This window comes from Panthera onca, chromosome D1, assembly GCF_046562875.1.
Source record: "Panthera onca isolate mPanOnc1 chromosome D1, mPanOnc1 haplotype 2, whole genome shotgun sequence".
NCBI classification, from domain to species: domain Eukaryota; kingdom Metazoa; phylum Chordata; class Mammalia; order Carnivora; family Felidae; genus Panthera; species Panthera onca.
Window position 1 is genome coordinate 6519811 of NC_138348.1, and position 21131 is coordinate 6540941.

General features: G+C 59.6%; 3 protein-coding genes across 6 annotated transcripts; 1 reads left to right on the top strand and 2 right to left on the bottom strand.

Moving 5' to 3' along the window:
• Positions 1-123: 123 nt before the first annotated feature.
• On the bottom strand, positions 124-3697 carry CTSW (cathepsin W). 2 transcript variants are annotated; one of them, XM_060629556.3, is made up of 10 exons: positions 3398-3696; positions 3046-3130; positions 2122-2235; positions 1581-1735; positions 1392-1488; positions 1220-1300; positions 988-1113; positions 725-789; positions 436-639; positions 124-353 (listed from the first exon to the last, which is right to left on the bottom strand). In XM_060629556.3, exons 1-10 carry the CDS (start codon positions 3482-3484, stop codon positions 243-245), a joined length of 1125 nt encoding a protein of 374 aa, XP_060485539.1. In that variant the 5' UTR covers positions 3485-3696; the 3' UTR covers positions 124-242. The 2 variants fall into 2 exon arrangements, with proteins under 2 accessions (XP_060485539.1, XP_060485540.1); XM_060629557.3 differs by lacking the exon at positions 1220-1300 and having other exon boundaries at positions 3398-3697.
• A 3213-nt stretch (positions 3698-6910) lies between these two features.
• EFEMP2 (EGF-like fibulin extracellular matrix protein 2) lies at positions 6911-14050 on the top strand. Of its 2 annotated transcripts, XM_060607272.3 has the most exons (11): positions 6915-7086; positions 7417-7534; positions 7765-7813; positions 8458-8664; positions 9254-9376; positions 9848-9964; positions 10104-10223; positions 11640-11759; positions 11847-11973; positions 12439-12634; positions 13747-14050. In XM_060607272.3, exons 2-11 carry the CDS (start codon positions 7424-7426, stop codon positions 13906-13908), a joined length of 1332 nt encoding a protein of 443 aa, XP_060463255.1. In that variant the 5' UTR covers positions 6915-7086; positions 7417-7423; the 3' UTR covers positions 13909-14050. The 2 variants fall into 2 exon arrangements, with proteins under 2 accessions (XP_060463254.1, XP_060463255.1); XM_060607271.3 differs by lacking the exons at positions 9848-9964; positions 10104-10223 and having other exon boundaries at positions 6911-7086.
• A 446-nt stretch (positions 14051-14496) lies between these two features.
• On the bottom strand, positions 14497-20336 carry MUS81 (MUS81 structure-specific endonuclease subunit). Of its 2 annotated transcripts, XM_060607264.3 has the most exons (16): positions 19915-20335; positions 19697-19826; positions 19371-19456; positions 18714-18812; positions 18523-18591; positions 18275-18360; positions 17624-17764; positions 17351-17446; positions 17140-17261; positions 16946-17043; positions 16261-16377; positions 16065-16160; positions 15771-15899; positions 15592-15695; positions 14987-15070; positions 14497-14894 (listed from the first exon to the last, which is right to left on the bottom strand). In XM_060607264.3, the coding sequence occupies exons 1-16, from the start codon at positions 20047-20049 to the stop codon at positions 14828-14830; spliced, it is 1659 nt and encodes a 552-aa protein (XP_060463247.3). In that variant the 5' UTR covers positions 20050-20335; the 3' UTR covers positions 14497-14827. The 2 variants fall into 2 exon arrangements, with proteins under 2 accessions (XP_060463247.3, XP_060463250.3); XM_060607267.3 differs by lacking the exon at positions 14987-15070 and having other exon boundaries at positions 19915-20336.
• Positions 20337-21131: the final 795 nt, after the last annotated feature.

Below are 21131 nucleotides of genomic sequence, written 5' to 3' on the forward strand. Positions count from 1 at the left end.
GTGAACGTGTACACGGCTGTACGTGTCCGTGGGCCCCACAGAGACCAGGATGGGTCAGCGCACGGTGTCGGTGCCCTCCCCACCCATTTCCGTACCCCAGCTGAGTACGCTTGGAAGCCAGGGAGCTTATCTTGGTTTATTCAAGCCGTAGCAAGATGAAGAGGACGGGCAAAAGCCTTGGGTAGGGCTGGCGAGGAGACAGCTGGCATAGCAGGACAGAGCTGAGGGTCAGTCGCGCAGGCTCAGGGAGGGCAGAACACTGGGCGCTTCTTCGCTGGTTGGTCCACACGGGCAGTGAGCGGGTACTTGGTGATGCCACAGGTGTTATTCCCTCGGTACAGCCGGAAATAGCCCTGGGAAGTTAAGGGGACCTCAGGGCCAGAAGGTAGGGGGAGGCCTACCCTGCCTCGTCCCCTGAGTAGGTCTCCTTCTCACCTTCTCACCCCATTTGGTGCCCCAGGAGTTCTTCAGGATCCAGAACGGGATTGAGCGGCGAGATTGAGGCTGGGCTCCGGCTGCCCCTGCCCGCCTGTCCGCCACTGACTCGCTCTTCCCAAAGCCCACAAGCAGGACAGAGTGGTCCACGAGGAAAGGGTCACAGGAGGTGGGCGTGGCCTCGATCACACCCTTCTTGTATAGCTGCAGCGGCAGAGGGGCTGAGTCTGAGGCCACCTCCCCTAGATGCCTCTCCCCACCCCCACCCCCATTCTAGATCCTGTCCCACCTTCAGGAGCTTCATATTGATGGTCACGGTGATGGGGCCTTGGGTGGCCAGGTACCAGGCGATTTCTGGGGGTGGAAGGTGCCATTAGGCCTTGCTTGCTCTGTGCCCTTTGTTCTTGGCTCGTGGTTCTACCTCCCGTCCCCACCCTCCACCTCTCTGTCCCTCCATCTCTGTCTGTAGCCCAGTCTGTTTGTCTCTATCCTGGTCTGTCTGTCCCTGTCCTTCTCCCCCCATGCCTGCCCTTGTCTCCCCTCTGCCCGCACTCTGCTCGTTGTCCGGCAGCATGATGAAATCCTGGATCCAGGCCACCTTCTTATGCTTCTTGGCCAGGCACCGGTGGGGTTTGACCTGCCCTTGGAATGGGTAGTCCTTTTCGCTGGCCAGCCCACCTGGAGATAAGCAAGGCCAGGGAGGAGGCTCAGCTCCTGAATGTTGCTCCCCCCTCCCCCCTCCCCCCACCTCCACCACAGCTGCCCGGAGAGGCAGGGCACTCACTGTTGTTGAGGACGGTTATGAACGCATCCCAGACGAAGCCACCCCTGCAGCCATCCCCACAGCGGCCACAGTCGAGCAGCTCTGGTGCAAGAAGGGACAATGGGGGTTGACTATGCCCTGGCCCCCCGCACCTCCCTCTCCCCCGTCACTTGCCCCACTCTGTCAGCCATACCCTGCACGGAGAGTTCTACGGACTGGCGGTATTTGATGCCCCACAGGGCCTCGATGTTGCCTGCCGCTGCCATGGCCCAGCAACAGCTGCAGCTTTCCTGCACGAGGAGGGCAGGAGAAGAGATTTCTGGGCCTTGCCCCGCCGTCCCTCCACCCCCAGGGCTGGACTAGGCCGGACTGGGGCAGGTACCTGCTTCTTGACGGATGAGATGACTCCATCCAACTTCCGCCAGTCACAGGTTGGGGGCACTGACTCCCCCCACTCTTCAGACCCTACCTCTCTGCCCACTTTGGGAGCCTCTCCATCCATCCTCCGATGCCCGTAGAGCCGGCCAAACTCCTCCTCTGGGGGTATAGACAGGACCACCAGGGTCACAACTTAGACCCCTTCTCCCCCACATCCTGCCTCGCATACTCCCAACCATCCACATCCTCGGTTATTTGAGTCCCCATAATACCCTGGGAGACCGGCGTGGATGTCGAGGCCCGGGGAGCAGCCAGATTTCTTCCTAGGATGCATCCCCGTGCACTTGCTGCCTTGCCCCTGAACTGGGCTGGGGCCCAGACCTGACCCTGCTCTCTGTGACTTGGGGCAAGCAACCAGGCCTCTGGCCCTCAGGGTTCCTCTCTGGGAAATGAAAGCTGAACATCTGCCCTGTCCATCTGCCAGTATCCCTGGAGAAGTCACTGCTTCCCCACCTACCACCTAGGGTCCAGGAAGTGTCCATTACCTGTGAGGTCACTGAATGGAGTCACCCCAAACTCGGCTGTGCCTAAGTCTTCCTCCTCCAGCTGCTGAGCCTGGGCCAGGTTGTGTGCAAAGATGTCCAGGCGACGAGCATACTCTGGACCAAAAGAGGGTTGTCTTAAGCTGCCTCCTAAGCCCCCGTGGGCAGGAAGTGGCCGCTGGCTGGGCATCCTACCACCCACACTCACCCAGGTGAGCGTTCACTCTTCTCTTGTGGCCGCTGCAGGCCAAGGAAGTGGCTCTCCAGCCTGTCTAGGGTTGGGTTTTCCCCAGAGGCAGCAAGGGGGACATCTCTGCCCACCCACGGAGAAGATAAGTGAAGGGTCTGAAGAAAGGCAGAGTGACTCAGAAAGGAAAGGTGGGTGATCAGAGACTGGCTTCCTGCCAGGTTACATTCTCCACCTTCAATTCACACCTCTGATTGTAGGTTCGGAGCTGAAATGTGATGAAGGTGGGGAAGGAGTGGGGGTTCAGGCCCGTGGCATGGGCAGCTTGGCCTGAGAGGTGTCCACAGGCCACTCCCCTGTGGAAGATGAGACCCAGAGAGGGCAGGGGCAGGGCTGCGACCTCACGTGCATGGAGAGTGAGTTCCCAGCTTGGTGTTTCTGAGTGAACTCACGGCAGCAGTCAGCCCGCTGCCTGGAGGCAGAGGAAAAGTGGCTGTGGAGGCAAGGGATCCTCTCCGTCCAGGGCAGACCCCCCACAGCTGCTGCCTGCCCTCCAAGTTCATAGCAAAGAATGATTAGGAATGATTGTACGTTTAGGAAACCGGGGAGTGCACCCCCAGCCATGCCACTGTCCTGCTGAGTGCCTTTGGCCAAGCCGATTCCCCACCCTGAATCTTGATTTCCTCATCTATTAAATGGGAGAAGGGGGTTGGGCCAGAGATGTACATGCCCCGTGATACCTTCTGGGTTTGAGTAACTCCGGTTGTACTCGATCTGGAACAATGTGAAGGCCTGTTTCAGCTCCAGTGGCTGGGGTCCTGGGTCCTAGCAGGGAACCAAGGGGGTGGGGAGTGGGAGGGGAGAGCGGGTGAGGAGTCATTGCTGGGACCCCACCTCACCCCGGCCTTGCAGGGATTGGGCTGGGGATCAGCAGCTTAGCCTGCTCTGTCTCCCTGAGCATGTCAATCACTTTTCCAGCCTTAGTTGCTCCCCCCTGAGAAATGGGAATAAGGCTGTTGTTTCTGAAAGGGTGAGACCCAGGCATGGGATTTGCGGGAGGAAGGGTATGGGAAGCAGGTGGGGGGCACTTACCTGGCTCCTAAGGGAGCTCTTGATGCCTTGAGCCAGGCCGGCCATAGACAGGACCAGGAGGCAGGGAAGGTAGACAGTAATTGCCATGATGCTGCAGACAAGAGTACTGGGAGCAGGAAGCTGTGCAAACCAGGCTGGAGGGGCTGAGGGGGCGGAGCTGGAGAAACCACGAAGGGGAAACCAGGTTGGGAGGGGTGGACCCCTCCACACAGGAGCTACCTCAGACCTTCAGGCTTTTGTCCTATACAGCCCTCTGCCTGCCTGTTGCCCACTCCACCCTTCTTCTTTATTCAGCAGAGGCCCTCTGTCCACCCTGTTCTGGGCAATTCTAGGGATACAGAGGTGGATCTGTCCTTAAGGAAACAGGAATAGACAGATCCTAAGTGAGGAGTGACCGTGTACGGCCATCAGTGTCATGACGGGAAAATCCAGGGGGCTGTGGGTGCCACAGGCTCCTGACATCTGGGTCGGGGTGGAGGGCGGTCGGTGCCCCCTGGAGAAGTACTCTTGCTCATCCTGGGAAGCTCAGTCAGCTCAAGGGTCACCCTCCAAAAAGCCTTCCCTGTTGCCCTTCCTCTGATGTAACCAGCAGCCCCTTGAGCCCCTGCTGTGCCTGTGCCCGCTCGGCATCTGCCTCCCAGCCACACAAGAAGCGTCTGATACACCTGTACAGTCCTCAGCACCCAGCACAGGGCTGGGCACAGAGCAAGCTTTATGGATGTTCGTAGACCGAACAATTGGTTGTTGGCGGGTTTTGAACAGGAAAGTTCAGGCTCTAGGGTACAGTAAGCGGCAGCTACTGCCTTCTGGTCCTCATTCTTATCACAGTCTGGAGGTGGAGATGAGGGGTCTGGGTGGGCCTGAGGGGCCAGATGGGGTGCAGAAGGGGTGAGGGCAGGGGAAGTCTGTGTCCTGGAGGTCAGGAGAAGCGTTGCAGGGAGGCAACTCCGAGTGGCAGGTGCACTGAGGTCTAAGCACAAAGATGGAGGCTCAAGTCTGGCCAACTGCGCACCCAGCCATTCCCCTCCCAGCCTCGGATCCTCATCTCGCAGTGGCAGCAACAATTCCTCTGAGTGGGATGACCGTGGGGCACCTATGACCCCGGCTGGCACAGAAGAGGTGTTCAAAATGGTGGGCTCTTAATACTCTACTCTGGGGCAAAGAACCCAGAGAGTCTTGGAATCAGAGTGCCTGAGTTCAAATCCTGTCCTTCCCACTCTGGCTGTGCCTCGGCAAATTTCAGCCTCTCTCATCTGTGAAATAGGGTGATGATACCGGTACCCCTTCCCTGGCTGGGCAGGAGGATTGCATGAAATGCACGCTGGTGCCCAGAAAGGTTATATATCTTAGTAATAACTATTATTTTTATTTTTTAATGTTTATTTTTGAGAGAGAGCACAGAGGAGGGGCAGAGAGAGAGAGGGGGACAGAGGATCTGAAGCGGGCTTGGTCCTGACAGCAGCGAGCCCTATGCGGGGCTTGAACTCATGAACCGTGAGATCGTGACCTGAGCTGAAGTTGGACACGCAACTGAAAGCCACCCAGGCACCCCATTTTTTTTAAGTTTATTTATTTTTTAGATAGAGTCGGGAGGGGCAGAGAGGGAGGGAGAGAGAGAGAATTCCAAGCAGGATCCGCACGGAGCCCAATGCGGGAACTCACAAACTAAGAGATCGTGACCTGAGCCGAAGTCGGCCACTTAACCGAGCCACCCAGGTGCCCTAAGAACTATTACTTTGGTTATTTTTTAACTACCGCTTTATTGAGACATAATTCAGATGCCATAAAATTCACCCTTTTAAAGCGTACAATTCAGTGGTCTTAGTGTATTTGCATAATTGTGCAACCATCACCACCATCTGGTTTCAGAGTATTTTCATCACCCCAAAAGAAACCCATGTCCATTAGCCCTCCCTTCCCCTGGCAAACCCTAATTTGTCACCCAGATTTGTCCATTCTGGATGTCATATATATGGGACATGAGGACCTTTGTGTCTGGCTTCTTTCACCTTGTGTAGTATTTTTTCAAGATTTATCCTCGGAGCACATACCAGTACTTCATTCTTTTTTGTGGCTGAATAACATTCCATCATATTACCACATTTTGTTTATCCATTCATCAATTAATGGGCGTTAGATTGTTTCTACATTTTGGTTTTATGAATGGCGTTGCTCTGAGTGTTGTGTATAGATCTTTTCCTATGGACACAGGTTTCCAATTCCCTTGGGTATGTATATACATGGGCGTGAAAGTTCCGGGTCATGTGGTAACACTCTGAGGTCCTTCCAAACTTTTTCAAAGAGGACCACAGTGTATGAGGGTTCCAATTCCTTCGTATCCTCGCCAACACTTGTTATTGTCTGTCTTTTTGGTTTCAAAGAGATATTGTTGTTAGCGTCCTCGCCCCTGTGGCTGGGAAGGGTCTGGGGGGTGGAGGGTACACTCTTCAATGAACCCCAAGGGCTGATATCGGTACCCACGTGCCCCCGTCGGCACACCCTCTTCCTGGGCGGGGCCGCACTGGGGGCGATCGTGAGGATAAACAAGGGTGGGAAAGGGAAGGGAGGGCTCAACAGTTCCCGCACGTCTTCGGCCCCACGCGGGAGATCCCTGCACTCGCTGCCCTTTCCCGTCTGGCCCCGCCCTGAGACGTGGGCAGGACGAGGCCCCGCCCCTTCCTGGGAGCCAACTCCGCCTAAACTCCTCCCCGAAAGGCGCGCCCTGCTCGGGAGAGAAGGCCGAACCCCGAGGTGGCGGGGGAGGGCGGGGGACGCGTTTGGGTGGGAGGAGGGCCGGTAAGGCACTGGCCCCGGACCCTGGCGTCCTGTGCGCCCAAGTTCAGCCCTGCCCGCCTTCTCAGGGGCTTCCATTCATTCTGGGCCAAAAGGGAACTGCCGCCCCCGCTTCCAAACTGCTGTAGTTTCCCAGATGGGTCGTTCGGAGGAGGCGGTCCTGGAGTGAAGGGACCACCTGGCTGACAGCCCTAGAGATGGAGGCGAGAAGGGACAGACATGAACAGTTCTGGGCCTGGGAACGTCCTCAGGCGAGGGTCTGGGGACCCTGAATGAAATTTTGGTGTTTACAGAGTGACTGTCCGGGTACACGGAATAAAATTCTGGAGGGCGTAGAGTGAGGGTCCGGAAGCCCCGGGATTAGGTGGGGTCCAGGTGCCCAGGATGACTTTCTGGGAGGCGCAGAGTGTGGAGGCCCCGGCGTTTAGATGTGGGTGCACAGGATGGAATTCTAGGAGCCCAGATTAGGATCCAGGTGCACAGGATGACATTCTGGGGTGCGCAAAGTGAGGGCCTGGGGGTTCCCCTGGTTGGGTCTGGGGGCCTGGCATCAAGGCCATGCCCCCAGGATCGGGCGCTAGGGGGACCCTGGCCCTGTGCCGGGAGGCGGCTCCGGGCAGCGCCGCGGGGGACCGGGTGGGGGCCTGCGGCTGGCCGGGGGCGGAGAAGCGGGGGGTCGGGGTCCCTCCCCCTGGCGCGGGCTCAGGAATCCGCCGAGGGGCGGGCGGAGGCGCCGGGGTGGGCCGCGCCGCGGCGGGCGGGCGGGCGGGCGGGGGGCGCTTCCTGGGGCCGCGCGTCCAGGGAGCTGCGGCGTCCGCCCGTCCGTCTGCCCTCAGGCACTGCCCGAACCAGCCGAGCCTCCGGAGACCCGGGCCGCGGGGGCGTCGCGGGCTCAAGTGAGTGGCCGTCCGTGGGGGGAGGGCGCGAGCCGGAGTCTCGGCCGAGTCGGCGTCAGCGCCAGCGCAGAGCCGAGAGGCCCGCGCTCCTCGGCCCGCGCCACAGGGGGACCGGGCGGGGGCGGGGTGGCCCCGGGGCGGGTGGGCCCCGAACCCCGGCCTGCGGGAGGAGTGGGCCCGCGGCCCTGGGAAGCTCCGGGGCCCCAAGCACAGTTCCGAGCGGGAGGCGGCTCGGGCCAGGGCTCGGAGTCCCGGTACAGGGAATGGGGGGTGCGTGGCAGAAGTTCCCTAATCACCTCCCACCCCACCCCCTCGCCCACCACCTCCCAGCCCCAGGATGCTCCCCTTCGCCTCCTGCCTCCCCGGCTCTCTACTGCTCTGGGCGCTGCTGCTGTTGCTTTTGGGGGCAGCATCTCCCCAGGATTCGGAGGAGCCGGACAGCTACACGGTGGGGACCGTGGGGCCACTGGCCTGGGATGGGCTGGGTAGGGACACAGAGACCAGGATCCTGGGGTGGCTGCTGCTGGGGACGATTCTCCCCTCCCCTGGTTGGTGAAGCGGCTGGGGGGCCATTGTTTGGAGCAGGCTGGGAGGGTGGCCAGGCTCAGGCCCTGATCTTGGCCTGGTCGTTTGAAGGGGACTGGGAAGGACTACTGGCCATCTCTGGTCCCTTTGTAGGAATGCACAGATGGCTATGAGTGGGACCCCGACAGCCAGCACTGCCGGGGTGAGTGCGCCTGGGGGACGGACCCATCCCCAGGAACTGGGAAGGGGATTGCGCCTCAGCTCCGAGAGCAGCACTGGGAGCCCGATGACCTGTCCTCTGCCCAGCTTGGCTTGGCGGAAGCCAGCTCTGATTCCCTGGGGGCCAGCTCAGTTAGGGGTGGAGAAGCCATGCAGGCCCCTCCCTCTCAGAGAAACTCAGGACACCCTGCCCCCACCCCTCAGTAGGCAGGAGAACAAACAGGGCACTGCCCAGAGGAGTTGGGTCCTGGCACCTCTAATCACTCTTCTATGTAGCTTTGTCCCATCATGTCCTGGGAGGGCAGTGTCTGTGGGGTGGGTGAGGAGGCCTGCACATCACTCTTGGGCTGAGCCAGGGCCAGGGCTTTGGGGAGGGATAGAGACCCTCTTGGGGGAAGAGAATGGGGGGTGGGGTGGGGGGACTATGGGAACAGCCACCCCGCCCCACCATCAGCCCTGGCAGGCTTGGGGAAGGGTCCTGGGCAAGCACCTTTAGCTTGTTGAATAGAGAGGGAAGGCCTTGCCTGGGTCGCACAGCTTATAGAAGGCCAAGCTGGGCTCCTGCCTGCCACCCACCCCACAGCCAGCCCAGGAGACTGGCTGTGCCCAGCAGGCCCCTCTCTACAGATGTCAACGAGTGCCTGACCATCCCCGAGGCCTGCAAGGGGGAGATGAAATGCATCAACCACTATGGGGGCTACCTGTGCCTGCCCCGCTCAGCCGCTGTCATCAATGACCTTCACGGCGAGGGACCACCACCACCAGTGCCCCCTGCTGAACATCCCAACCCCTGCCTACCAGGCTATGAACCTGATGAGCAAGAGCGCTGTGTGGGTGAGTGAGGGTCACCCTGACTCGGGGACTTCCAGTCCTCCTACCAAGCATCTGTCACTGCATCTTAAAAACTCAGACCTCAGTTCCTCCCTTGCTCGAAAGCCTCTTCAGGGCTACTGGGATGCCATCCAGATCCTCGCTTTGTGTGGGGCCTGCCACACGTGGCCCCTGCTCCTGTCCCACTGCTCCAGCCAGCATCTGGAGCCCCCTCCCCGATTGCTGGACACACACTGCAAGAGCTCTGCTTCTCAGCTTCTGTCTTCTACCCTCTTCCTGATCTGGACCCCGCTTCTGGGTGCCACGGGCTTTGGAGGAAGGCCCTGGAATCAGTGTTCCTGGGAGTATGGGCAGGGCCTTACCTCCTAATGCCCCTCTGGCATGGGAATGTCACAGGTGAGGGGTGCCCTTCCTGTTGGCTCCCAGGCTGACGGACTGTTGAGTCGAATCCGTGAGCTCCTTTTTTGAGAGTTCTGGTTTAACTCACACACCCCGTGAGTGGTACCTGACCCGTGTCTTCCCGTGTTGAGGTATCTGTCATGGTGGGTGGTGCATGGGCTCCCAAGTGGGGGCTGAATGGTGTCTCCTGCAGACGTGGACGAGTGTGCCCAGGCCCTGCATGACTGCCGCCCCAGCCAGGAGTGCCATAACCTACCTGGCTCCTACCAGTGCACCTGCCCCGATGGCTACCGAAAGATCGGGCCCGAATGTGTAGGTGAGTCCGGGGAATAGACCCTCTAGTCTCTGCCTTGTGCCCTTGGCCTGGCTCTCACCTTGCACCTGTTCTGGCCCACCGTCAGGCTTTGCCCCAGTCCCCCGCCACCTCTGCCTTCCTGTCGCCAGTCACAGGACCGTGAGGGTATATGTCTGAGTCCTGGCTGACCTGGCCCAACCCAGCCCCCGCCCCCGGCCCCAGGCAAGACTGTGGGCGGTGAGGGGGTGCCTCGGTGGCTCAGTCGGTTAAGCATCCAACTCTGGCTCAGGTCACGGTCTCACGGTTTGTGAGATCAAGCCTCGCGTCAGGCTGTCAGCACGGAGCCCACTTGGGTTCATCTGCCCCCCTCTCTCTGTCCTTCCCCAACTTGCGCACTCTCTCTCTCAAAAAAAAAAAAAGACTATCAGTGGTGAGGCCTCGAGGCCCGCGTGACTTGTGCCCTCTGCGCTCTTTCCTCTTCCTCCACCGCAGATATCGACGAGTGCCGTTACCGCTACTGCCAGCACCGCTGTGTCAACCTGCCCGGCTCCTTTCGCTGCCAGTGCGAGCCGGGATTCCAGCTGGGGCCCAACAACCGCTCCTGTGTAGGTGAGGCTGGGCCGGGCCGAGCCAGCTCCTGGATCCTGGGCAGGGTGGTACGGGGCAGAGGAGCTCTCTTTCTGAGCGGCCTAGGTAAAGCGGGCTGCTTCCTGGCTTTCACCCCTCCCATTTTGCCCTGCACTTGCAGATGTGAACGAATGCGACATGGGGGCTCCGTGTGAGCAGCGCTGCTTCAATTCCTATGGGACCTTCCTGTGTCGCTGCCACCAGGGCTACGAGCTGCATCGGGATGGCTTTTCCTGCAATGGTGAGAGCTCCGCATCGACCACCTGTGCCTCTGTTGCTGTCCCGGGTCCCGCGCCATGCCGTGTTTTCTGCCACACGGTCGGTGGTCCTTTGGACGCCTCCGGGTCACATCCGTTCTGCCCTCGTGTACCTCCTGTGTATTCCACCCTGGGGCTGATCGTAGGGCACCTGCAGACCCGCCCACCAGGACTCCCAGCTGGGGCGGGAAGGCCCAGAGGGGAGCAGCAGGAAGCACGGAAGCTCAAGCTCGGCGGGGAGACCCACAAAGGACGTGGGTCCTCCCCTCTTTGCGGGTCAGGTTGCCCTGCATTCGAATCCTGGACTAGGGCAAGCCACTCTTTTGAGCCCATTACTTCTGTAAAATGGGGTTGTCTTGAGGATTATGTGGGGAGTGACAAGACAGGCTTCATCAAGTTCCAAGCCACAACGTGGTTTTGTGTTTTTTTTTTTTTAAGTGTATTTATTCATTTTGAGAGAGACAGAGACAGAGCGAGTTGGGGGAGGGGCGGAGAGAGAGAGAGAGACAGAGAGTCCCAAGCAGGCTCTGAACTGGCAGTCCAGAGTCCGACACGGGGCTCGATCCCACGAACCGTGAGATCATGACCTGAGCCGAAACCAAGAGTCGGATGCTTAACTGACTGAGCCCCCCAGGCGCCCCCCCAGGCCACGACGTTTTAAGGCGAACTATCATTTATTGAGAACCTTGCCTGTGCAGTGCATTTCCTGTACATACTTGGCCACATTTAATCCTGCCAACAACCCTTTGATGTAAGTATGAATGTTTCCTTCCTCTGCAAAACGAGCATGGGAATATCTCCCCTGAGCTTTAGTGGGAGGATTGTTAAAAAAAAAAAAAAGTAAGCATAACATCCTTCAAACAAAGAGAGGTTACGTGACTTGCCCAGGGTCATACAGCTAGGGTAAGATGGCACCAGGGTTCCGCTCCGGACTTCTCACTCCCTGTCAGCTGGCCATGTACCCTGTTTATGTCCTGCTTTGCTGCTGTGTAAGGCCCCACTGATACCCGGCTCGGTGCTGGGCATCATGAGGAGGGCCAGAGCAGAAAACCTGGCTCCTGCCTGTGCAGCTCGCAGTTGGCGGGACGGGACTGTATGCTTAGGCTGACTGTGGGTTGCAGGAATTGGGCGAGTTGCCAAACCTATAGATTCCCAGTGCTGTCGTTTAGCATCGCCTTGCGGTGCTGGGGCAGAGAGGCCTGTGGGCTGGGCGGTCTGGGCAGATGTTTCTTTGAATCCTCTGTCCCCTTACTGAGCTTTGCTAGGCTGGTCTCACCCCCCTCTGTCTTTCCACACTGAGCCTGACATCGGGCCGGGGCTCTCTCCGTAACCGGTTGTCCGTGGGACCGGATCGAGAGGATTGCCCTTGGCCCAGAGCCCTCCTCCCCACTCTCCCTCAGATATCGATGAGTGCAGCTACTCCAGTTACCTCTGCCAGTACCGCTGTGTCAACGAACCCGGCCGCTTCTCCTGTCATTGCCCGCAGGGCTACCAGCTTCTGGCCACGCGTCTCTGCCAGGGTACGGGCTGCCCCGGTGGGGCGGGCAGGGTGGTATCGGGGGCTGGTGGCCTGACGTCTGGGTTCCAGCCCCTTTCCCCTGACACAGACATTGATGAGTGCGAGTCGGGCACACACCAGTGCTCTGAGGCCCAAACCTGTGTCAACTTCCACGGGGGCTACCGCTGCGTGGACACCAACCGCTGCGTGGAGCCCTACGTCCAGGTGTCGGACAAGTGAGTCCACTCGCACAGCTCCCCCCTGCCCCAGAAACTGCAACGCTCAGAGGCCTCTGCTATTCTGCCTGGCTAGAGCCTCGAGGGCCGATGGGAGTTGTAGTCCGTCATGGCTAAACCATGCATGCTGTTCTAGCAGGAGCGGGAGGATCCTTTGGGGATCCCCATTTATTATTATTTTTTTAATATTTACTTTTGAGACAGAGCGCGCGAGAGCATGAGCGGGGAGGGGCAGAGAGAGAGGGAGACACAGAATCGGAAGCAGGCTCCAGGCTCCGAGCTGTCGGCACAGAGCCCGATGCGGGGCTCGAACTCACAAACCGTGAGATCGTGACCTGAGCTGAAGTCGGACACTTAACCGGCTGAGCCACCCAGGCGCCCCTGGGGATCCCTATTTCTAGGGGTGGGGCCAAACCTGGGGTATGGGCTAGGACCTCATTCATGTCCTCGTCTCCGGGTCTCTAGTCGCTGCCTCTGTCCGGCCTCCAACCCCCTGTGCCGGGAGCAGCCCTCGTCCATCGTACACCGCTACATGAGCATCACCTCGGAGCGGAGCGTGCCCGCCGATGTGTTCCAGATCCAAGCGACCTCTGTCTACCCTGGCGCCTACAATGCCTTTCAGATCCGTGCGGGAAACTCGCAGGGGGACTTCTACATTAGGGTAAGGCTTTCCCCTAACTCCACCCTTCAACTGATATGCATAATCCAAAATTGAATTCCAGGAAACCCTAAGCGGGAGACTCGGCTTTATCACCATGTCCCGCCTCTTCTTTCAAAGCCCCGCCCCCTGGGAGGTGCAATTTCTGTAGAAAGGTAGGGGTATTCTAAACTCCCTTGGCACAAACTGCAGGTTGTTAAATACAGTTCTAACGGGGCCTTCGGACGCTGGGGTTTGAGTCCCTGCACCGGCTTCCATATCTGGCCTCAAATTTCTTCACCTTTAGAACAAGGCACTGGCATGAGAGGCCAGCCCAGGTGACAGATGCAGCGGAGTCTGAGGAAGGCAAACCGATGAAGCTGGGCCTTGGAGAGAGAGGCAGTGGGGGTTGGTGCGGGGGCCTGCGGTACAAGAGTCCAGCTCTCTGCCTGTGGAACCATAGGAGGGAGGGGTCCTGGTGTGACTGACAACAAGAGGGGTCCAAGGGTTTATCGGATATCAGTTGTTTTCTCTTTCCCAAACTGAATGCTCTGAAGGGAAGTCGGCCTCCTCCAGGTCACCAAAGGCCCCACCACTCCCAAGAGTCTCCCACCCTCACCTTGAATCATCAGTTGACCCCGGTTAGACAAAAGAACTAGATGGGAAAGGTGGGAAGAATACCAGTGGTGGATCGCTCTCTCTCTCTTTTTTATTTATTATGAGGGAGATGGCATGAGCAGGGGAAAGGCAGAGAGAGAGAGAGAGAGGGAAAGAGAGAGAATCCTAAGCAGGCCCCGCGCTGTCTTCGTGAAGCCCAATGCAGGGCTCGAACCCACGAACCGTGAGTTCACAACTTGAGCCAAAACCAAGAGTCAGACGCTTAAACCACCGAGCCACCCCGGCGCCCCACCAGTGGGAGATCTCTGAGGGCAGGAGCCTGGGGGCACGAGAGAGGAGATGTCAAGGGTGTCACAGAGCCAGATGAGGGCCTGGAGTCCCAGCCTGGCTAGGGCTTTCTACTTCAAAGCAAACTGGTTGTGGGTGCAGGAAAAGGGACAGGGAGGGGATGCCAGGGCAGGGTCTTGGCACGTAGGTTGACACAATCTGCATGTCCCCCCACCCACTGTGCCCTGCAGCAAATCAACAATGTCAGCGCCATGCTGGTCCTCGCCCGGCCTGTGACAGGCCCCCGGGAGTACGTGCTGGACCTCGAGATGGTCACCATGAACTCCCTCATGAGCTACCGGGCCAGCTCTGTACTGAGACTCACCGTCTTCGTGGGGGCCTACACTTTCTGAGGTGTGGGTGGGGAGCCCTCAGGGAGGGAGAGGTTTCCTGTAGCCGAAGAGCCGGGGGCTCAGGGATGACTGTGTTCGGCTAAAAGGGAAGATGCTGTTGTGAAGAGTAGAAAGAGAAAGGCAATAAAGGGAGAAAGAAGGAGTCCTGGTGGCTGAGGGGGGTGGGTCACATTGTAGTGAACCCCAGACCGGGGAAGGGACCAGGCTGTGGGAGGAGGGTCCACCACCCACAGGGGGGGTGTCTCTATTCAGGCTGAGAGGGCCCCATGGATAAGAACCGGGAACTGCAGCCCCAAGCCAGGATTGGTCTAGGTACCACGCACACTAGAATCGCTCTGAGAAGGTAGGAGGTAATGAGGCTGCAGACTCCAGGACCCAGCCCAGAAAGTGGGGTTTGACTGGTCTGCAGGGGGCCTGGGAAACCCCACTGTAGACGATGGAAGCCTTGGGTTTCAATCCCGGCTTGGCCTCAAACTGTCAACTTGGCTCGACCCTCGTGGCTTCCCGGGCCTCTGTCTTCCAATCCATAAAATGAGGCAATCAGACTATGAGTGCTTTTCAAACTTTTCTTTTCCAAACTCCAGAACCTCTCATCGAAGGAAATTTTATTTGATCAGGGAAGTCTGATGACCTAGGACTAGATTCCAAGCTGCAGTGCCTTGCTTACTCCATCTCCCGGGTGGTCTCAGTGCTCCACCAGGGAGCCCTAGGGTCCTAAGGAGCTCAGTTTAAAAATCACCGGACCTGCTGGTCTCCCCAGTTCCTGCCTGGATATTTCACAAGGCCCCTGGGGCCTGGCACCACCCTCACAATACACAAGGCTGCAAATAGTTACACTTTTATCGTAGCCCAAAAGATTCCGATTAAAAGGCTGGCTAGCCTGTGAAGGTGGGGGCTGGAGTCGGCCTCGTGGCATGGCTCAGGTCAGGGGGCCGTGGCTGCAGTAGAGCTGGGACAAGGTCCTGCTCAGAGCGGGTCCCAGATTCCTGCACAAAGAGAGAGGCAGGTGAGGCTCAGGCCCCGGGCCGGAGCAACCCAGCCCCAGCCACTCCCTCTGGGTCCTTTTCCTTGCCGTCACCTCTGCAGTTGGCCGCACTTGATGGTGCTCAGCAGCAACTCCTGTTCCTTGGGGGTGGCACAGGCATCATAGGCGGCCAGTAGGCTGGGTGGGGGGTGGTGTTTGAGTTTTTAAAGCTTGACAACAGCGGACAGCTGGCCCACTTTGAGTGGTGAGGTCAGCATCACGGGGGACAGGCAGAAGAGGTCAGCACGGGGTAGAGGGGTCAGGACCACTGCTACACTTCCTGAGCCTGGCATTCAAGGCCCTGTTCTATCCAGCTCACGCTCCCTTCGTGCTGCTGCAAATGTTCTCCAAGTATGGCCATTCTTGGCCCAGTCTTCATGGCCCAACCCCTCCTCCAGAAGCCTTCTCTGCTGCACCAGGCAGAATGTCTCCCTCCCTTCCCTCCCTCCTCCCTCCCTCTTAGTGGCTGAGATACTGTCTGGTCCTAGCTGGCTCTGTTTTCCTTACCATCTGACGTCCACTAACTCCTCTCCGTGAACTCAGTCGGGTCTGTCCAGCCCTCGAAGAGCCAGACCCCCCTGCAAAGCACTGGTTGAGCTGGATTCCACGCAGGTAGGGCAGAGGCAGAGGACCCCTAAGAGGCTCTGTTGCAGGCCTACCTGGCAGGGGTGCTGTACCGGTCCACTATGGCCGCTGCCTTCTCCCCACTCACACCGCGCACCTGCATCAGCTGTCGGGCGAACACCTCGCGCACTGACTGGGCCTGGGACGGGGGAGGACTGTATCAGGAGTGGTCCGGGGCCGGGCCACCTGAGGCGGCGCTGGGTAGAGGCAGTACCTTGTTCTTGATGGCTCCCGCGTTGAAGTCACTGAAGGTGAGGAGTGAGCAGAGAGGATCTGGAGAGGGCCCAGGCCTTGATTCAGGGTCCCCGGAGGTTCCCCAGGGGCGACTGCGTAGGGTATGGCCCTGAGGGAAGAGGGAACTGAGGCCAGGACAGAGCTCTAGGGGACAGCCCCCAGCCAGTCCTTGCCCGATCCTAGGCCTCCGCGAGCCAGCCTGAGAAACAGAGGTTTTGCTCCCTCACCTTCCTTGGGGGAAGCCCAGGGCTCGAGGACAAATACACCCGCTCACCTGGTAGAGTCTCTGCAAGCCCCGCGTCATGAGGGCCAGGTAGGCAGCCGACTCCTTAACGTCCGCCGTCCGCTTCACAAAGAAGCCGTCGATGACCTGCGGAAGAGGAGGAGCCCACCCAAGAGAAGGAGGGGATCCTGGCGGGAGCCGTGGACCACGGGGTCCCTGCCAGCCTGGCCCTGCCCCCTCGGCTCACCTGAGTGTTGGTGACAGCCTGCAGCAGCGTGCTCTCCGGAAGGCTGAGGTTGTTCGCCGAGCAGTGCTCCTCCACCAGGTATATCCGGTGCCCCAGGCCACAGCGCTTCAGCCGGAACTGAGGAGGCAGACAGACGGGCAGGGTCAGGCCCGGATGCCCACCTGCCAGCTGTCTATCTGTCACGCTCAAAATCGTCACGGGACCCTGGGCCCACCAACCCACCTCCTCATCCTCCCTAGCGTCTCTGCCTGTCTTAGAGCGGCCTCCACCTTTGCTCGCACCGTTCTCGTTGCACGGACACCCCTTCCACCATCTCTGAATGGTGCCCGTTCTTCAAACCTCTGTTGGCCTACACGTGGCCTGACTACGCAGTTAGCCCAGCAGCCGGCACCGAGACTGAGCTGCTTCCGTCCCGCTCCTGGAGCTTTGGGTCCTATTTATCCCGGACTGCAGGGGCTGGCCGCCCGAGGGTACTCGAATACGCTCCTCAGTCCGGTCCGGTCACCCTGAGCCCCTCCCGCGTGCCTGCAGGGGCTCCACGGGTCGGATCTGGGGGCTGCCTGGGTGCACCTCTAACGGGAACTCTGCTTTGAGGCCACCCGGAAGTGCCGCAGGCTCCTCTGGGCTGAGGAGGAGCCCTAGAGCAGACAGGGAACTGGGAGCACAGTGAGGCCAGTACGGGAACCTTCTGCTCGTGGAAGCGGCCATCCATGATGCTGCTGTTCAGGTCGTCCAGCCGCTTGCGCTCCACGATGTGGTCCAGGACGAGCTCCCCAGGTCTCGCTGCCAGGAAGCCAAGAAGGGTTCTATTGGCTTGCGTGTCCCACCCCCCAACCGGGCCCGGCCTCTGCTACCTGCCCTTCCGTCCATGCCCCTTACCTGGGTCTCCGGGCTCGGTCTCCTGCGCCACCCACACGAAGTCCCCAACGTGCAGCTTGCGCACCGTGTGGGTGACACGCAGCCGCTGTAGCTCGAGGAGCAGCTCTTGCCTGTGCCCGGCCCTGGGGTTGCGAGACAAGAGGCCTAGATCAGGACGCCTGATCGTGCCGCCTCCCAGCATCCTCCCCCTCGCTTCCCCCACCCCACTCACCCCTTGGCTTCACCGATGTCCACACACAACAGCACCCTGTACTCTCCAGGCCTGAGCTCCAGTGACAGCTGCTGGGCACTCCCTTCGCTGGCGCCACTACGAGGCGGGGAGGGGGCGTTGGTGTGTCTGAGGCCAGAACACCGGTGCCAGGCAGGTTCCCCCCGACAACCCACAGTGGGTGGGCAGCTCAGCTATAGCTGACGGAGACAGGGTTGGCCTCATTTCTGGGACCCCTTTTTCTCCCCTGTCGTCCCCCTCCCCGCTCCTCCTCACAGCTCAGCGGAGGCTGCTCCTGGCTCTTCTGGCTCCGCCCCAGGGGGCTCCTCTGGTCCGAGGCCCACATTCAGTGAGCGCAGGCCCTCTGACTCAGCCAGCTTCTGGGCCAGCTCCAGACCCTCAGGGGTCAACGAGTACCTGGGAGATGGAGGAGAGGAACACAGACCTCCCTTTTTCACTCACACCTGGCAGGCTCTCCCGCCGGCCCCCAGCGAGGCTGGCCTCGCCAGCCTCGGTGACCCTGCACAAACAAGTCCAGTGGCTTCCACGCCCCTATGCTGTGTTCTTGCTCCCCGGATCAGCATCCTGTGGACCTGCCCAGGGATATTTCTCAGTCTGCAACAAGCACATCTCAGACAGACTTTCCCTCTCTCTGGAGCGCCTTTTCTGCGTCTCTCCCCACTACGTCCTGAGACGCGACAAATGCCGTGTCCTCCAGCAAAGCCTGTCTGCTCTTACAGTAACCTGTGGCACCCTCTCCTCTCGGATCCTGCTGGGACTCCAACAGTGGGGGCTCCTGGGAGCACAGTCCTCCCTCCCCCACCTATCTCAACAGCACGAGGCCTGAGATTAGCTGGGTGACTGTAGGGCCCCACTTGGAACATCATACCACATCTCCCCCCCTGCACCTCCTGTAGTTGACCCTACCTGGCTGGCTGGTGTGTCCTGAGAACCAGGTTCCTGTGGAGGAGGGAGCGGAGGGCTGGCCAGGGTCGAGCACTCCCAGGGGCCGCCTGTCCACAGGGGAGGAGACCCTTAGAAAGCTCCTGGTACTACCACACGTCCAGCTCCCTGGGCCCCAAACCACTGCTTGCTCCCAAGAAGAGAGGTCTCTGGTGGACTCGGGGTCTCATCAAGAGCCACTCGGCTCCGCCCTTTCCCATCTCAGTGCTCACCCTGGGAGTTTTCTGGGCACACCTCCGCAGAAGCTCCTCCTTGGTCAGGAAGCCATGACCACTAGGATTCTGGAACCAAGGCAGAAATGTAACCGAGGCGGGTTCAGCACTGGGGCCAGTCCAGTCGCTTCCAGGAGCCTCACGCCCCACTGCCTGACTTCCCCTGACTCCTGGGACTACCAAGCGCTCACCAGGTGTTCCCTGTAGAGCAGAAGCAGGACTGCCCGTGCTCCCGAGTGCCGAGTGGGCCGGTAGCTGCCACGGCCTCCTGCTTTGGGCTGGGCTGAAACCTGAAAGATACACAGCGGCTTTGAAGAGGAAAACCAACCAGCCATCAGAGACCGAATCCCTGGCAGGGCTGGGGTTCAGGTTCTATCTCAGCGCCTGGCTCCAGACAAGTCACGCAAGCTGCCTCTGTTTCCCTATCTGTAAAATGGCTCAGGTGATGGGCCGGCCTGTAAAAGCTGCAGCGAAACGGTGGATGGTTGGAGTGGGGGATGGGAGCAGGAGGGGGGGGGGGGTCAGGGGTGTAACTGGCCTGACCCAGCCTCAGTTGTACCATCCACTGCACAACAGAAGTAGTAAGGAAAAGCCAACAATAGCAATGCCCACGACTTACTGGGCTTGGCCCCCTGAATAGCCTGATCGTGGAACTCCTCAACTGACTCTGTTTTCATTCGGTATCTCCATCCACAGAGGACAAAACGAAGTACGAGGATAAATCATTTGCCCAAGGCCAGGCATCACTGGTGGGAGATCTGTACCCAGGCCTGATAAGTCCCCCAAGCCACAAAATCTTACTCCTGCTGTTCCCATTTTCCTTTTCACTACCCTTGCCCACTCCTCACTGGCACGGAAGAGTCCTGGGCTGTGGCAAGTGGCCCTTCTGGGGCTGGACTCTTCTCTCCAGACGGTGAACTTGGAGCCTGGTCACCTGCGGGAGCAGAAGACAGTCAACCCCACGGAATCCAACAGGTGGGAAGGTCTGAGACGCTGCCAGCTCACGTGGTAGGTGAGACAGGTGAGGCTCCGTGTGTAAGCCAGCCACTAGCCTGAGCTTAAACAGCAACTTGGACATGAGTGAGGTGCCTGAAGCTAAGGCATACCGGATGATTATGGAGACTGCTCCCGGGGGGAGACTCGGGGACCACCGACTCCTGACCCCAGCGCTCACCGCCTGATGCTCTGTGCTGCTGCAGCCGCTGATCCAGCATACGGCAGAGCCTGTCTCCGAAGTGTTGTAAGATTTTTGCTTCCTTGCCGCTGCGCAGAGGCAGTGGGTACCGCCGGAGGGAGCGCAGCGCCTGGCGGCGGTAGGGGTACGGTACTAGGTCAGGGCGGGCCTGGTTGTCTGGTTCCGCCCGCACCTGTCCCCATTAAGCCGGGACCCACCTTCTGAAACACGAATTGCGTTCGGCGCCCCCTACTGGCTGCCTCGTCCCGCCATTCGGTTAGCCAGCGTATGAAGAGCGGGTTGGGGCAAACCGGCAGCGGGCGTTTCCGGCCCATGCGGACCGGCGCTGCCATGAGCCCCAGGGCGGGTCTTCTGGCGCCTCGCGCCGACGGGAATGGGACGCCGCCAGTTCTGGAGACGGGATTCGAACACCTGACTCGAAAGGGTTAGGGCCGAACCTCTCCAATCACGTGATCCCACGCGGGGTACTAACTAGACGAGCCTTCCGCTGCGCTCCCCGCCCCTGCAGTACTCCAAGTGGTTGGTGCTGAGAGCTTTCTCTATACCCTTTCACCGCCTCGCCCCTCCCGGCCCAAACCAGCCTTCGGGGCGGGCCCCACCCAGACCCTCGGAGCCTTGACCCGCCCTTTCCTCCATCCCAGATTCAAGAGTGGGGTCCTCTTTGTGCGAGACAGGAAGGCGGACAGCGCCCCCGTGTGGCTGGGAGGGCTGGCTGGGGTGGTGCTTAACACCGAGTAACCTGAGGCTGTCAGTTTCAGTCTCACCTTTGCTGAGGAGGCTGGAGACGGGGTTTTCAGAAACGGAGAGGTGGGGGGGGGGGGGGGGGAGGGACAAATGAATACAGATATATTTGCAGGAGGGACATCTAGAAAGGGCTCCAGGGATGGAGATACAAAGGTAATGTAGGAGATGCTGAAGGACCTCCGAAGAAACGGAGGTCCTGAACTGGGAGGGAGCGGAGCATGGATGCCCAGCAGTGGGGGAGGGGCGCAAAATAGGGGACGTATTAGGAAGGCCAAAGCTAGGAGGACGGAAGGGAACAGAGAACAAGTTGAAAAGGGACAAATAGGAAATGCTAGAACTCAGGGCAGGTGTGTGGAGGGAGTCTGAGATGGGCATGTGGTTGGATTCAGGGGAACCGACTGGAGGTAAGAGCCCGGACAAGGGTGGAAGGGGAGAACATGTCGTTTTCGTGACTCATTGGAGATGAGAGACCCTCAAGGAGGTTTAGGTTTAGGCTTATGCAAAAGGAACCCAGGTTGAGAGACGAGTACAGCCGAATTCGGCTCGAGGATCTCGCCGGGAAGTTACAGCCTTCCCCAGCTGTTTTACGGAAGTATCGAGGCGCAGGTCTGGGGCCTTCGAGGAGGGGAGAGGAGGGCGCCGGAGCTCCAGGCCCGCCCCTTCAGACTCC

What these genes read in the sequence shown, in the direction of transcription:
- MUS81 (XM_060607264.3), bottom strand. Translation starts at nt 20,049, where the DNA reads ATGGCAGCGCCGGTCCGCATGGGCCGGAAACGCCCGCTGCCGGTTTGC. An exon ending in GCCGCTTCCACGAGCAGAAG is followed by an intron (nt 16,378 to 16,945) that starts GTTCCCGTACTG and finishes CTGCCTCCTCAG; the next exon opens with TTCCGGCTGAAGCGCTGTGG. An exon ending in CGGGAGCCATCAAGAACAAG is followed by an intron (nt 15,696 to 15,770) that starts GTACTGCCTCTA and finishes CCCCCGTCCCAG; the next exon opens with GCCCAGTCAGTGCGCGAGGT.
- CTSW (XM_060629556.3), bottom strand. Translation starts at nt 3,484, where the DNA reads ATGGCAATTACTGTCTACCTTCCCTGCCTCCTGGTCCTGTCTATGGCC. An exon ending in TCCATTCAGTGACCTCACAG is followed by an intron (nt 1,736 to 2,121) that starts GTAATGGACACT and finishes CTATACCCCCAG; the next exon opens with AGGAGGAGTTTGGCCGGCTC. An exon ending in TCAATATGAAGCTCCTGAAG is followed by an intron (nt 640 to 724) that starts GTGGGACAGGAT and finishes CTGCCGCTGCAG; the next exon opens with CTATACAAGAAGGGTGTGAT.
- EFEMP2 (XM_060607272.3), top strand. Translation starts at nt 7,424, where the DNA reads ATGCTCCCCTTCGCCTCCTGCCTCCCCGGCTCTCTACTGCTCTGGGCG. An exon ending in TGAGCAAGAGCGCTGTGTGG is followed by an intron (nt 8,665 to 9,253) that starts GTGAGTGAGGGT and finishes TGTCTCCTGCAG; the next exon opens with ACGTGGACGAGTGTGCCCAG. An exon ending in GGCCACGCGTCTCTGCCAGG is followed by an intron (nt 11,760 to 11,846) that starts GTACGGGCTGCC and finishes CCCCTGACACAG; the next exon opens with ACATTGATGAGTGCGAGTCG.